This window comes from Pieris napi, chromosome 18, assembly GCF_905475465.1.
Source record: "Pieris napi chromosome 18, ilPieNapi1.2, whole genome shotgun sequence".
In the NCBI taxonomy this organism is placed as follows: domain Eukaryota; kingdom Metazoa; phylum Arthropoda; class Insecta; order Lepidoptera; family Pieridae; genus Pieris; species Pieris napi.
This window is the reverse complement of record NC_062251.1, coordinates 3623703-3640921: the sequence shown is the minus strand read 5'-3', so window position 1 is coordinate 3640921 and position 17219 is coordinate 3623703. Positions and strand designations below refer to the sequence as shown.

The following is a 17219-nucleotide window of genomic DNA, read 5'->3' as shown; positions in this document are numbered from 1 at the left end:
TTTTTATAGTTATTTTGCATTAATCTATATTACTGTGAAACATAAGCCAGAGAGATGGAAAACGTTGATATAATAGAAGCTCAATTAGCTCAAAAATTTGTAAGTACAGCCCTGCGATTCTATAACTCACTTTTCGAACTCACACAGCGGTTTTCGCATCGGCGGTCGCTCTCAAATCAGTCGTGAAGCAGTCATTTTATGATTTGGCATTCTAAAAAGGTGGGAGCTTGTAGTTTATTGTTTATCCGCCGATGCGAAAACCGCTGTGTGAGTTCGAAAAGTGAGTTACAGAATCGCAGGGCAGCAATGATTGGTTTTCAGAAAATTAATAACACTCATTCTAACATCAGAGTTCTAACCAATATTAGTAAAATTATGTACGAATATAGTTTTACTATTTTTAGTGCTGGAATAAAAGAAGCTGTTTGTTACATGTGGAACGAAACAAGACAATATCTTTATAAATTGTAGCCTATGTGTTATTCTAATGTATAAGCTATATTATTGTAGTTTCTAAAATCCATTCAGTAGTTTAACATCCATCCATACTTACAAACTTTCGCGTTTTTAATATAAGTAGGATTCTATTCTTATCAAATAATTTCGTATAGACTTTTGAAATTGTCTATTAGCCGTTAGTGTATATTGATAAATTAGATTTGTTTATAGAATTGGCATTCTTAAAAAAAATTTCAATTCATTGTACGATAAAATATATTTATTCACAAAAATTCATAGAATATCCTTACACTAGATACTAACGCCCGAACTCAATAACCTATCTCAATCCATAATCCACCATCTGAGATAGTAATCTTAATCCTAATGTTGTAACAAGTGTGCCAATAACCGATCGACGGCTTGTAATAGCCATCTGTCGATACAAGCTATCCATGGGAGGTCGTATCGGTGTCCGTGGATAGACCTATGTATGAAAATGACAGTTGACGAAAGCTCGATTTTAACAGATTTTAACTTACACCAGTTTTATTAAATAATTAAAAAAAACTGTTTGTTATGTCTTAAACATACACATGTATATTTTAATGTTATTTGTACGGTTTTATTTACTTTATTCGGTTTACATTGATTATCAAATATGAGTGAAAACTCGGTTAATGGAACGACAAAGAGCATTTTAACTGTTGCCAAAAATGAATTGTCGTCGTAGGGTTTGGTTATTGGGATGCAGATAGGAGATCGATCGACTGTCACGGTCTGATAATCCACAATATTAGATTGAAAACTATCTGAGATTGTGGATTAATTATTGGGTTCGGGCGCAAGATGTCGATAGTGTCGGAGACAGCATTTAGTAGCAACGTCTTTGTTAATGGGGATCTGTGCAACAGACTGGTTCTAGCCATTGGTAACGCAAGCAACCTTGGTCTTCAACGTACATATTCTCTAAGTACAAAGAAATGTAGTTCTTGGAGAACACTTGGGTTGCTTAAGACTTTCTGTAGATATGGGCTAGTGATAAACGTGATTTATTTAAAAAAAATAATAAACAAATTACTACTACACTAATTTACATTACAAAATATACATTAACAAACACATACAAGTCACAACATCATAAGTAGAAAAATGATTATGACATCAGTTTTATTAAAATTCATTAAGGCCGATTTACATTATCATTAGTGTTTAGGAGAGTGCTTTAGGATAGTACTTTAGTTGAAACATATAAACGCTACTTGCTTTAGTAAACGCTACGCTAAAGAACTTGCCTTTCAAGTTGTACTAAAGCACTCTCCTAAACACTAAGATAATGTAAATCGGCCTTTATACATAATAACATCGTCAACTTGAACGCCATGCGTAATTTCGCACGCATTTATTCAAGATGGCCGCTTATTGTTATTTATAATCTATATGTATTTTTTGAAGTTATACTTCTTTAGGCGCGTTATGAAAAATTGATGAGAGTGAAATTTTACGATGCGCGCACTGTGACTCAAAATTAACAGAATTACTTACGTTATACCTACTTATGTAAAAAACTGACATTTTGATCGTTTTGAAGTTAGTTTTAACGTGCCCTTGAATGGTTATAAACTATTCCCGCCACGTTTTGACAATTCCAAATTTGACCATAGAGTATTAATCGCTTCGCGATATCTTTATCTGTTAAGGCCGATTTACATTATATTAGTGTTTAGAAGAGTGCTTTAGTACAAGTGGAAAGGCAAGTTCTTTAGTGCTTTAGTGCGTTGCGAGTGAACGTTTACATTTCTTCCAGTAGAGTATCATTACAGCGCCACAATGAACGCGCAACGACGTCGGCAAATACGCTCTATTCTAAACAAAATAGCTTCTTTTAAGGCAGTGTATGCCGAATGCCTAGCCGGTTTGTTTTTGTATAAATTGTTTTTAACGTTCCCCAAACATTCGTGAATAACATATTCAGACACAAATTTGATAGTTGTATCTTCCGACCATTTAGCCATCTTTAAAAATAAAAAAACACGCACGCGTTTCACGGCACTTATGCACTCTCCTAAAGATTTGACTAAATTACGTGTTTACACACAACGAGGGAAGATCTCGGGGGGTGCGCGGGTGCGGGAGGGGTATCACTTGAAACAAAAATAAAAAGCGATTCTATTTTGATTCAACTTGAAAGTCAAGTAGAACCGTACTTAAGCAAGTAGCGTTTACTAAAGCAAGTAGCGTTTACATGTTTCAACTAAAGTACTATCCTAAAGCACTCTCCTAAACACTAAGATAATGTAAATCGGCCTTTAGGGAGCGTTCAAGTATTACGTAACGAATTGCGGGGGAGGGGGGTCCTTTTGTAAAACGTTACGTTACAGGGCTGGGATTGAATTACGCGTTATTGTTAATATTATTTTCGACTTTCCAGTACTTTACACCACATAATGGTTACTTTTACGTATAAGAGTCACTAGGTGGTAACGAAACGTTTTACTGTACGTGGGCACAGAAAAACGTTACAGCGCGTTACATGGGGGGGGGGTCAATAATCTCCAAACATCGCGTGACGTAATACTTGAACGCTCCCTTAGGGATTAGAGCCAATCTAATAGGTATACGAAGAAGTGTCAAAGTTTCGAGTTGCCATCTGATGATCTATCCATTGTCGGAAGAAGGTCACATCAACATAGACGCCTGGTAGACCGTTGTCACCACAACCGATGCCCCACGATACAATACCATTTTGCACGTATCGATCATTTTGATCCTGTAATAAAAAAAAAATGTTTTATTTGTGTTGCAGAGCGGTTCCCTTGCGTAGAGATGTGGGGTCACTTTGCATCTCCTACCGAATTTACCATGGAGAGTGTTCAGAGGAGTTGTTCGGATTAATACCTGCAGCTGAGTTTCATCATCGGACGTCCGCGATTCCACAACTGAGCGTTTTTCAAGGCAGTTTTTGCCGCGCACCACCACTATGTGGAACCAGCTGCCCACTGAAGTATTTCCGAACCAATTCGACTTAGGGTCCTTCAAAAGAGCGTACGAATTCTTAAAAGGCCGGCAACGCACTCGCGAGCCCTCTGGCATTGAGAGTGTCCATGGGCGGCGGTATCACTTAACATCAGGTGAGCCTCCGGCCCGTTTGCCCCCCGTTCTATAAAAAAAAATATGAGCGACTGATAAATGCGCATATAGACAGGATAGTCCATTGGTGCTCACCTCAGCCAACATAGCCTAGCGGTCTTATTAGGTGGCAGCTAGGTGACGGGTACCGGGTTCGATTCCCGGAGCGCAAGTTTTAATTTAATTTAAATTTGTTGTCGGCCTTTGGGAGGGTTGTGCGGTACCGGGCGAGTGCTTAAACCGTACATGTAGGACACGGTCGAATTTCTAAAGACAAGCACGAATTATAAAAAATCCTTATACTTGACGCTGGCTAATGCACAAATCGTGCCAGAGCCATAAAAAAAAACTTCTTTGTAAATTAATTCCCATAATTTAAGTTTGCCAGTCTTTCTATATTAATGAATGATAAGGCCAATTAAAAACCAGAACTAAAATTAGTTGTTGTTATGTATGTATTCAACCATAAATATGGTAACAATTACCAAATAACAAGTTCATTATTATCATAATTGCTAGCTTATGTCCACATTTTCTAAAATAGCCAACTTGGTCTAGCAAAAAAGGTCTTGGTTTTGTGCCCTTATAAAAATAAAAATAAATGGTAATTTAGTTACTTAATAAAATAATAATGATATTGACATAATTAAAACACCATCGGTGTTCAACTCTCAATCGCTCTCTCTCTTTTCTTCGGCAATTTTTTTTCCTTAATTTTACAAAATAACATAATGTTAGCGGACTGACGTCATCTTGGAGCAGAAACTTATTTAAGGCGAAACAAAACTGGCGTTGACTCACTTTTATTTCGAGACTTTTTGCGGAACGGACGTGTTACTACCCTACCCTCAGTAAATTTTAAAAGTGTAAAAGTACATACACGTTCTAATCTTTTGATTGTTGTTTTTTGTAAATTCAATTTCGTGTGTATTCTTTTGTTTTTAAATTAAATCTGCTTCTGTAAACTTATAATAATATAATCACAATATGTTACATTAGAATACCGCTGTGGTTTGTATTAATGTAACCATAGCAGTCATGTTTAGGAGCGCGACAAATGCATATAAAAGTAGTTTTTAATTTACTGTTTATGTTGATTAGCGTTAGGCAATCTAATATCTGATCGGGTAGACCATTTATTACCCCGTGAACTCGCCGTAACGTTTTTAACGTTCAACGTACAGTACTGTATCCAAGTCTAGTAAAACGTTTCGTGAGCACCTAGTGACTCTTTAGTTACTATTATGTGGTGTAAGTAGAAAATAATATTAACAATAACGCGTAATTCAATCCCCGCCCCGCATCGTAACGTTTTACAAAAGGACACCCCCCCTCCCAAAATTCGTTACGTAATACTTGAACGCTCCCTTAGCTTACATCTTTTCGACTGTTTAGATCACTAGAGTACTGATAACAATTTACCGGTATTGGACAAGCAAGAGGCGCTCCACCGTCCCCTGTACAAGTATCTATACCCGCTTCGGCTCCAGCGCACATGAAACTCTTATGAAGCTTAAAATATTTGCCCAGGCGAGTCCTTCGCAGTAAATATTGACAATACCTTCGGTCTACGACTGGTAACTCAACCTGTAAGAAAAATATGTGTTTATTCCTGTGTCAGGATTCCCAGGTCTTCCAATACATACCCTATATATCATACTTTCACACTACACAGCTGATTTTGGTATTGCTTAGTTAAATGTATATAAGACAATAGTTTGTATTTCAATTGTAAGAGGCTAAATAAAACTTCTATTTGTTTCTCTGTAAGTAAAGAATGCAATTTTATTTATCAAGTAGGTTACACACTGATACAATCCTTACAAGACTAACACAATCTCACCTGTAAGTAAAGAAACGACAATAAAAGTTCATTGTTATCACCTCTCGATGCATATAGCTTAACTAAGTATGAAATTAATTAACAAATAAGATTAAAATACAATTCAACAATCTCAGCATATTTGTCCTTTACATCTTTGACAATGTCAGCTAGCTTAACGTGACACGACGCGGCTCACTCACGAACTAGCAGTGCGCGCGAATATTCAAATTAAAGAGATCATTCTCTTTACATGTATTTTATATTGAAGAAAACTACTTTAGGCGCGACTAGGGAGTAACTCAGATTTTTTTCTGACGGAAGTAACGTGTAGTGCTTTCTATAGTCTGTGTAGTTTCCGCTATTTAAAAATAACAACGATAGCGCGTTTTAAAAGTCCGTCAGCGCCATCTAGTGGTGCATTATTTGAACTGATTTAAGTCAGTTTCTTGGTAGTGTTTATTGAGGATAGCATTCACTCGTTTTATTTGATACTGATTCTTGTAATTATGATATTATTAGTATATCTATTTTTAAAATAAAAAAACCATACTATGTGACCAAGTTAAAATTCCACTAAAGAGGGAAGGTCTCCATCCTAGCTTGCTTTTCTTTTGTTATACATGTGGCCAGTTTTTTCGCTTAATTTCGTATTTTACCATTTTGGAAGAAGTAAATGAATACCAAATTAATTATCCTAAAAATCTGGTCTATTTTATATAAAAGTAACAAAGTTGTATAAGAGAAAAGCAAAGTGAATAAAAAAAATTCAACAGTTTAAACATACTTATTGTTTTATTGACTCTTTCCTTTCGTCAATGTTCTCAAAATAAACTCAAACTTAAAATAACTTTTTTCATATAAGTAACCAAGTAGATTTTTGGACATCAACAGAAAGGATGTTAAATTGATTCTAAACAGCATGAAATTCTAAATGGCAAGAAACTCTCTGCCACTCTTTTTAATCGCCAAGTTTTAAGTCATACAAACGTGTTTGAACTGGAGCAAACCAATCCCAAGGATTAGGATCATTTAAATAATCGTCAAATTTATAAAAAGCTTTATTGATAAATTTACGTTGAACGAGAGTTTTGAGTTTATTTAGTGATGATTCTGAAATTTCGCTTGAGAGTTTATTGTAAAAGCGAATAAATAATATTAAGATTTTAACTTCTATGGAGCAATCCTAATTCATACTAACTTTTTCAAGTGCGAAATTAAAACGGTGAAAACCGAGAGGTTGTGTCCAAAAACCAAGTATCAGGCATAGAATGCTGTATGAAAAAATCAAGCTGAAGAATCGAAATCTTAGACAAACAAACAAAGTCTTTCGTTTACGCTGAAACTTTTTGACATACATAACAATAACTCCTCTTCTATATACCTTTTTTAGTATATTTTGATAACGCCCATTCTGGAACTTGTCCTTGCCCCAGCCGGTTGCCAAGCATCTCGTTCCTGTGGGGGTCCTTGCTGTCTCCGGAGGGGGCAAACAGACAGCCCCAACGTGGTCTGTCATTATTAGGGACGACGATAGGATGAGCATAGCTATATCGTAATGCATGTTCTCTGAAAATAAATGTTTATGTTATTTATAGTTAGGGGATTTAAAAAGTTAGTACCTATAAAACCCTGGTTAGTGTATGTTCCAAACAAACTGTCCATTTCGGGCCAGTAATTCCTGAAATCGGCCTTTGAGGGATTCCAGGAATTCCTTAAACAATTGGAGGTCGTATCTCACAGGGACGACTTCCACCAGGAGTCGATTCCACAGTCTTGTGAAGCGGACTTTCAGCCATGTGATGATGCTGATATGCGTGGAAGTCGCAAAAAATATTGGATTTTGACGGGAGTTATAGTATCCTTAGGGAGTGTTCAAGTTACGTTACGAATTTGGGGAGGGGGGTCCTCTTGTAAAACGTTACGATGCGGGCGGGGATTAAATTACGCGTCATTGTTAATATTTTTTTCGACTGTCCAGTACTCTCATCCCTGAGGTTGTAGGTTCGCTCCCCGGATTTCCTAATGGATTTTTGCGCATGAAACCAGCTTGCCTTAGTCGAAGACGTGTGTCAGGCACAGGATGCTGATCACCTACGTGCTCATAACAGCCCGTTCCCACTAGTCGTAAGTCACATAAGACTAAAAGTCGAAAGTCTGATGTGTCTGTTCACACTGCGTCGCGAGTCGTATAGGTCGTAGTTTCGCGCCATTCGGTACGTAGCGAATTCGCGAGATGGACGCCGACGAAGAACTTGTTGTGCTCTACTACTTACGAAGAAAATTAAAAAAGCTGAAAAAATGTCAATTCCAAGAAAATACTGGATGCACCCAATCCTAACAGAAAGATCGACTTTGGAAAGTTATAAAAATTTAATACATGAATTAAGAAATGATGAATAAAACACGAATGGAGTGAGCAAGCAATGTGTAGCGATCTAGGAAGCGGGGCGGGGAGAGAGGTAACAACGCGCTCGAGTCGATTAGACGCACGACTAGTGTGAACAGCAACAAGCAGACACCTATGCGAGCACGATTCGACGCGACTTTTAGTCTTAAAACGGGCGCTGGCCCGTCGGATGGTTTTTGGAGTCGTATTAGACTAAAAGTCGCGTCTCATCTAATGTGAACAGCTCCATATAAAGTGTATGGTGACCAGAGCATTCGACTTTTAGTCTTATGCGACTTACGACTAGTGGGAACGGGCTGTTAGGTTGACAAATGATCATGAAACAGATACATAAATCTGAGGCCTAGACTTAAAAGCTTGCAGCGCCACTGATTACCTTACTGCTTATACGAACTAATACGAAAACTCACGCCTATGCCTTGAATACTTCTCATGCACGACGATCTCCTTAACACCAACGGTTTGATGGGCGAACGGCTCGTTGGTGGTCTTTGAGTCCCATTCACCAGCTCTGACACCCATAACACTACCCGTGATGTGGGCGGCAGTCAAGACCACTTCTGGATGTATGATAGAACCGGCGCCCATGTAAACCATTGTATTTGCACCATTTATTCTGAAAACGATAAGCATGCTATGTGTAGTATAAATAGTGACTGTGCGACTCATAGTCCATGTTCCATCGCCCATTTTTGCACTTGATTACTATCAAGCAAATTTTCCGTGAGTAGCTTTATTTTGATGAGACGCCCAATAATTTCCTCAATTGTGGTAGCTAACAGAAGTAGCAAGGATAAAATATGTTGATTTGATGATTATCAAATATTTATTACTAACTGAATTTTTTTTTGTTAAATCTTAAGACAATTATCTAAATTATTCGAAAAAATATTTGTCCTACAAAATCTATGGTTTGATCAAAGAGTCCCCTCTTTCCGACATGTATCGATAACGAGGTCATCATAAATCATTACTAACCAGCAGATTTTTTTTTTACTTAGTTAATATTAATGTAATTTAACAGACATATTGTCCTACAAATTGCGCGGTACGTTATCCTGGTCCTACGCTCAAAAGTAGTAGTACAGATCCTTGATGTAAAAATAATTTCTATCAAGCTGAATTTTCGTGAATAGCTTCGTTTCGATGAGTCGCCCAACAATTTCCTATGCGAATGAAGATGATAGCGATGTTAGTAGCGAAGATTTATCAGATGAATCTTATGAAGATTAACTTCTTTATATATGAATACACACATTTTTGTACCTAGATTACTAAAAAATTAAATTATTTAAATTTAAAAAAAGATTTTTCACTGTATCTTATTTTACAAATATGAAAACGAAAAAATTACAATTCTTGTCGGACTAGTGATACATACCTGTTTTCTTGTAGGACGTTGTTTAATTTGGGCAGAGAACACACTAACCTATTATATGATATTTTTGTCCTACAGTTAGTACTGAGAAAAATGGTCTTGTGGTATTAACAATTTCTGAGCGTAGGACCGGGATAACGTACCGCGCAATTTGTAGGACAATATGTCTGTTAAATTACATTAATATTAACTAAGTAAAAAAAAAATCAGCTGGTTAGTAATCATTTATGATGACCTCGTTATCGATACATTTCGGAAAGAGGGGACTCTTTGATCAAACCAAACAAATATTTTTTCGAATAATTTAGATAATTGTCTTAAGATTTAACAAAAAAAAATTCAGTTAGTAATCAATATTTGAGAATGATCAAATCAACATATTTTATCCTTGCTACTTCTGTTAGCTACCACAATTGAGGAAATTATTGGGCGTCTCATCAAAATAAAGCTACTCACGGAAAATTAGCTTGATAGTAATCAAGTGCAAAAATGGGCGATGGATCCTGGACTATCATCCCAAGGTCGTAGGTTCGAACCCTGGCTGCACAGCTCAGCTAATTTTTCTCATTTGCATCATTCAAGTCCACGACGTGTGATCACCTATTTGGCTATTGGTAACAGATAGAGGAATCTGAGGCCCAGACACAAATGGTTTTAGGTGAGTGGTGCTTTTAATTATTGAAGTGAAACTTCTTTATCGGGGTTGGAAAAAAATGTAGTGTAACATTTTTTCGTTGCGCGTCACATTTTTCCGTTACGCGCCATCTTTTGAAGTGAAAATTCTTTATCGACGTATGGGAGAAATTTTGTAGCAGGTTACGCGCCATGTTGCTTTTTGAAGTCAAACTTCTTTATCGGCGTTGGAATAAAATTTACACACATTTGTCACATGTTTCGGTTACGCGCCATCTTTTTCTTGTCCCTACCACGGTTGATCCGAAGAGATTCGAAGCCATTAGTAACAAAAATATATAATAACGATAACAATGATAGTAATACTAATAATCTAAGTAATTAATGAAATTCTGTAATAATCTTAGTACTACATAGTAAGTAGTACAGTAATAAGTTAAAATGAAATATTTGTATTCATGTCTATGATAATAAAAGCCTTTTGTTAAACTTTCTGTAAAGTTGCATATAGTAGATCATTTTTCGAAAAATAAGGTCATAAAGAAGTTTCACTTCTTACGTGTGTACACCTAGTACACGCACACATTTTTATTTTTAATTGCCAGTTGTTCTATGAGAATGTCCGCAATCGGTCAAGATAAAATTTCTCCAAGATTTTTTGGTTTCTTACAGTTTGTTCTCAAAAACTGCGACTATCCAGGGAAATTCGCCAAACTTCGTCTCGCTATTATCTCCGCCCATAGTACGCATGCTGCTAGTATCCATCTCTATCCCATTTGGATTATACTTGCCGCAACCCACTTCTTCCTAGAAAACATAAATCTGGTAGTATTATTTATTTCTACCAAGTTAATACTCGATACAAAATGTGTTAAGAATAATTAAGAAAAATACAAGATCAGCCCTGCGATTCTGTAACTCACTTCACGAACTCACACAGCGGTTTTCGCATCGGCGGTCTCTCTCAAATCGGTCGTGAAGCAGTCATTTTATGATTTGGCATTCTGATAAACAATAAAGTACAAGCTCCCACCTTTTCAGAATGCCAAATCATAAAATGACTGCTTCACGACTGATTTGAGAGCGACCGCCGATGCGAAAACCGCTGTGTGAGTTCGTGAAGTGAGTTACAGAATCGCAGGGCAGATCAGATGTCAAGACAGGGAAGAAAAGAATACATAATTAAGAAGAATAACTAAGGTAGTCTACTACTAAGTGCTACTTATACTTATAATAAAAATAATATAATTAGAATAAAATAAATAAACTTAAGTGGAAAAAGCACATGGCAAGAGGAAGAGGAAAATGGAGCTAGAAAGTACTAAACTGGTACTTTAAACGCAAAAGAGGAAGATTTAGAAGACGGATATTAATCTGGTATTAAGGAAACAGCAGATGGTACATAGCAGAGAGTGGCACAATGCAAGCAGTGGCGGGATTTGTATGAGGCCTGTGCTGAAAAAGGACACACACATATTTAAAAAGAACAGGTTGGCAGTGACGAGATATGGAATACAGTGGTATCCTTCTCTGAGCATATAATTCTACAGAAGGAGCACAACGAGAGAGATAGTGCTTTAGGACGAATCCAAGGTAGAAGACGGGGAGTACAAAGGAGAAGATATGCCCTTCACCTATCTCCTATGTGGTGTATACTGCACTGGAGGTTTTTGAGTGTTACATGCCGTTGAGGTCCCGGTAGAATGTGACAGCGACCCCGGAGCCTCTGTGACGCGGCTTTGTAGGAACTACTCGAGGTGGTTTTAGTGGGTATAGCTCGCGGTGTGGGTCGAGTCCCACATACCCCTGCAACTTTTGAGGGCAGGCGATACGCAAATGCATTTCCACATTGGATATCAAAAATAAAAAAGGTGATCAAGCCACTAGGCCAATACTGCTATAAACGTCAACAAAAAAAGCAATTTAAGCAGCTCATGAAGAGAAGCACCAGAAGTTGTTAATTTGATTCCTGAGTGCTATAATTTGGGTTTCATTATCCTCGGAACGGTGAGGTCGCTCCGTGAAGCCTGTGAAGAGCCCAGGAGACTTCTGTGCTTCTGGAAGGAGCTGGGCTGGCTAAATTAGCCAGGACTTTTAAGCACAACGGACCAATTATGAGTCAAAGTGCGGAAAATGAGTCCACCAACCATACTATTGGCTTTCATTATTTTTGAAGTTATACTTCTTTAGGCGCGTTATGAAAAATTGATAAGAGTGAAATTTTACGATGCGGGCGCACCGTGACACAAAATTAACAGAATGAAGTTGCCCACGGAAGATGCTACGGCATTGGACATAATTTAAAAACAACGTTCGAATAATAATAGAATTTATGTTACACTTAATGTAAGAGAATAATAATAAATATTTATTTATATAATTTTTCAAATGTAAACTGAACTTTATTGACTATAATGACTCCTTTTCCAGTCTTTGATTATTAAATTGTAATTAATTATTTGCATGCAATCAAAAACTATTTTTAATAATGCCAAAGAAGTATAACTTCTTACGCGCGTACAAAAGTACACGCACCCTTTTTTTTAATTCTTGTAGGGATAAGATTTATATTAAAAGGAAAACAGGTGTATTTTTTATAGTTCAAAGATAATACCTCATCATAGATTTCGTCTGAATCGGTGGCATTTTCATCATCCTCTTTGGTAATAGAACAGCATGTATCCAAATAAACCTTACACTCTTGATGTACTCTGAAACAATCATATTGCAATTTTTTTTTTTTTTGATTGGACAATTCACACCAATTGACCGAGTCCCATGCTAAGCTGGTGAAGCTTGTGTTATGGGTACTAGGCAACGGATATACATACATAGATAGATAGACATATAAATACATATTTCAACACCCAAGACCTAAGCACAACACCAAATGCTCATCACATCGATGTTGGTCTCAGCCGGGGATCGAACCCGGGACCCATGGATTCGCAGTCAGGGGTACTAACCACTAGACCAATGAGCTGTCACTTGAATCGATATCTAAAATTTTGCCTATATCCGCTCCTACCCTTGCCCTTCTCGCAAGTGCGATTGAAGTGATTGAGTCGAAAATGTTACTGCCAGGAGTAAACCCGCTAGTGCAGTATGCAAGCAGAGTGTATATAAAATAATCTATACTAATAATATAAAGAGGAAAGGTTTGATTGTTTGTTTGAAATGAATAGGCTCCGAAACTACTGGACCGATTTCAAAAATTCTTTCACCGTTAGCAAGCTACATCATTCCCGAGTGACATCGGCTTGTTTCATGAAAAAAAATAGGAATGCTTACTAAAACTTGAATAATATAACCCAAGGTGTAAAAAAATAAACCAAAAACTTCCTTCAATCGTGTGCGCTGCGAAAACTATTAATGATAGAACAAAATGATGTATTACAATTTTTCTGGACACATCACTATCTATAAAAAATGTCGCGACAGCATGTCTCTATCTTTTATAGTTACGTCACAATAAGCGTCCTTTTATTAAAATACCACCGCTAGAAAAGGCTCTTTATTCGTACCTAGGTATTGATCCTTATCAAAATAATTACCAATGTTTCACATAAGCTACAATTTAATGGCATAGCCACCAAAAAAGCATGGTGGATTGGTGTTCTCCTGCCGTTTCTCTTGAATAGTTTGCTACTGAGTAATATAACAAAAATCTTAGCCACAGCAACGCTTGGCCGAGTCTGCTAGTATATCGATCTTTATATATATATATATATAAAGATCTTTATCGTCAAATCTGAATGATCAAAATCGCACGTTTCCTGAATTGATACGCTGTTCAATTTTGTTCGAGATATTTGTGGATAAAATTTTGTTTACTTTTTTGTAATTTTAATTTTTTCTTTGATTAGTAATTGTTTTTTTTTTTTGTTATGTTTGTTTTAATAGGTTATGATCTCTATATGTATGTCATGTTTGCCTTTAAGTGCTTGTCACATTTAAAATTATATTTTGTGTTTGTTTTTACCAATGTGTCAAGCTTTTTCTCAATAAAAAAAATTAACTTACTGAATATCAATAGTCTTGTTCGAAGTACCACATAAATTATACGGCATACATCTTCCTTCACCGCCATTTTTTTTAATACATCTTTCGTTGGTGTCTGAAACAGATAAAATTCATTGTCATACAACTGATGTTACACATGCAACATCGGATTTCGAGCATACATAGAAAGAATAAAAAACACTAACATCAAATAAACAGTGTTGGCCTAGTGGCTTCAGCCTGCTACTCTCATAACTGAGGTCGTAGGTTCGATCCCCGGCTGTGCACCAATGGACTTTCTTTCTATGTGCGCATTTAACATTTGCTCGAACGGTGAAGGAAAACATCGTGAGGAAACCGACATGTCTTAGACCCATAAAGTCGACAGCGTGTGTCAGGCACTGGAGGCTGATGTTGCCTATTAGATTTAAAAATGATCATGAAACAGATTCAGAAATCTAAACAATAAACTACAAGCTCCCACCTTTTCAGAATGCCAAATCATAAAATGACTGCTTCACGACTGATTTGAGAGCGACCGCCAATGCGAAAACCGCTGTGTGAGTTCGAAAAGTGAGTTACAGAATCGCAGGGCAGGTACGACAAGGCCAACCCAATCCATTTTCACCATCCACGGTTGCATATCCTACTTTTAAACCGCTTGTCATCCGTTCTCCATTGCCATACCACCTAAGCATTCCCTTTCCATACATCTTCTTTTTTCTTCATGATGATTTGTCAATCTAATTATTATGTGTGCCGCACACTGTTGACTTTTTGAGTCTAAGGCAAGGTTTCCTCACGATGTTTTCCTTCACCGTTCGAGCGAATGTTAAATGCGCACATAGAAAGTCTATTGGTGGCTGGTGCACAGCCGGGGTTCGAACCTACGACCTCAGGGATGAGAATTGCACGCTGGATTAGGCAAACATTGCACTCTGATATTAGTGTAGTTGAACAAAAAACCTTTCACAAACACAACACAAATTCTCTTACTATTTATTATTAAAATAGAGGGACACTTTTGCAAGTAAGCTTCATTAAATTAAAAATCTTCTAAATCTTCTACTATATAAAAATAAGTCGGGTTTCCCTTCCTGACGCTATAACTCCAGAACGCACGAACCGATTTCCACGGTTTTGTATTCGTTGGAAAGGTTTCGGGCTCCGTGAGGTTTATAGCAAAGAAAATTCAGGAAAAATTCAACAGAAAAGCGGGATCACCAAACGAAATGTTACATAAAACGAAGCCGTCTGGTGGCGAAACGGAGTTCGCCGAGTTAGCTAGTGTTATATAATTCTAAGATGTCGGTTATGCCATCGCGTTTTTGCACACGCCTAACGCCATCTATTGCTCAAACAAAAAAATTCTAATTAATTTACACAGTTAAAATTTATTAAAAGAAATAATTACAATTGACAAACCTGGTAATGGCGGTGGTGTCCCAAACACGTCGTCAAAAATATCATGTATGTCTTGAGCCGCCACCGACAGTACTCCAAGTAACAAAAACCTTATCTGTAAAAGCAAATTAAATACTTGACTTATTTCAGATGTATTTGGAATTTCTAAAACAACGTGTGTGCATAGTAAAAAGTAAAAGTAAAAAATCATTTAATCATATAGGTAACATAATGTACACTTATGACTCGTCATAACGAAATACATATTAATGCTTCTAATTTTACATTCACTGCCAGTTCTCAAATCAAGGGCGTAGAACGGAAGAGAAGAACTGGCAATAAACTCTCCGAAACTCTTTTTAATCGCCATTTTTTTTCTTACACAACGTTTGTAAGCTGCAACCATTACACCATGTTCCACGTGACATATCAAGTAATTAATAATAATAACATAAATTAAAAACAAAGAGTTGTCCTCTATCAGCAGGAGGCATGGTGAAATAGGAGCACGCACTTACATTCTCGTGGGAACAACACGCAAACACATAGTCGAAATAAGCAACATCACCGCATACACGAATTCAAGTACGACCAGTCACCACAAGCAGCACCCGTTCACGAGCATGACGCATGGCCAGCCATCGGCCCCCTCGCCGTACAATTATACAAGAAAATATAACGTCACAAATTTTACACACTCGCGTAGATACTAATCTCGTGGTAGTGGAAATACGAAGTCGGACTAAAGATATATTTTTGTTACACGCTTTATATTAGCTTCACCTGTATGTATGTATATAACCGACTCCTTCGGACTCGATTTTGACCCACTTTAAACGGACAGATTTTATTCAAATTTTGCGCACCTGTCAATGATCGATGACAATGCAATAATCCGAAAAAAAATAAAAAAAAATTACTAAAAAAATAATAATAATAATAGTTAAAAAAAAACTAAAAAACACGCTTTTAATATGGCTCTGTGCCATATTTTTCGTCTATACAGCAACCCACGCTTTTTCACAATAATACCAGTATTTTTTGTTCATTACATTTTCAGCCTAAATTAGGAATTATTTTTCACTTTTTAGTTTGATGTGCTTTAAAAGCGTGTTTTTTAGTTTTTTTTAACTATTATTTATTATCATAAAAGTTTCGTTTTATTTAGTTTTTAATTACTTATTTCTGGTATCACCTATTCCGCGTTATTAAATCGGTAGACAGCCCTACTCATTGGCAAAGAAGACAGAGGGTGTAGGCCAAGAGAAAAAGCCGGCGTAAAAAACTCTCGCTACTCTTTTAATATAGCAAATCATCAAACAACAATTATTTTAAAACAAATATCGAAAATTAATTAGCCTGTCTAGTACTAGTCCCAGGCCCTTTTATCAACTAGATAATCGTTAACGTTTTACACAGCTTTTCTAATACATTTCTTAAATAAATTATTACAATTAAAGTTAATACATACGATTAAATCCATTTTTAATTCCACTAAAATCACACAACAATACTGATTAACGGCATGAAGTGTACTGATGAATTCGGCTTACTAAATGTTATCTCTACATTATTGGTACTCGCGGCTGATTCATATAACGCCAAAATTGTAAAACTATTTCGATTTTGTTTCCTTTAAGCTGGCCATAGACGGACCGCATGTTGCAGTCGGCTACGACTGCTTGGAGCAGTTGTGTCCGCAAAATAATACTGATGCGAGTTCATTTACAAAATGGAATTCGATGAAGAAACACTGCTACTTGTACTATTATTACGCAAGCTTAGGCGTAGAATACACCGTAGTATGTGGGTGCTATACTACAATCAAGAGAACAGCCCTGCGATTCTGTAACTCACTTCACGAACTCACACAGCGGTTTTTGCATCGGCGGTCGCTCTCAAATCAGTCGTGAAGCAGTCATTTTATGATTTGGCATTCTGATAAACAATAAACTACAAGCTCCCACCTTTTCAGAATGCCAAATCATAAAATGACTGCTTCA

General features: G+C 36.8%; 1 protein-coding gene across 1 annotated transcript; it reads right to left on the bottom strand.

Annotated features, from left to right (window-relative positions):
- Window positions 1-2942: 2942 nt before the first annotated feature.
- LOC125058304 (phenoloxidase-activating factor 2-like) lies at window positions 2943-16754 on the bottom strand. Its single transcript, XM_047662365.1, has 9 exons — window positions 16688-16754; window positions 15238-15331; window positions 13834-13927; window positions 12425-12521; window positions 10481-10617; window positions 8210-8415; window positions 6774-6958; window positions 4990-5154; window positions 2943-3208 (listed from the first exon to the last, which is right to left on the bottom strand). The coding sequence occupies exons 1-9, from the start codon at window positions 16697-16699 to the stop codon at window positions 3047-3049; spliced, it is 1152 nt and encodes a 383-aa protein (XP_047518321.1). The 5' UTR covers window positions 16700-16754; the 3' UTR covers window positions 2943-3046.
- Window positions 16755-17219: the final 465 nt, after the last annotated feature.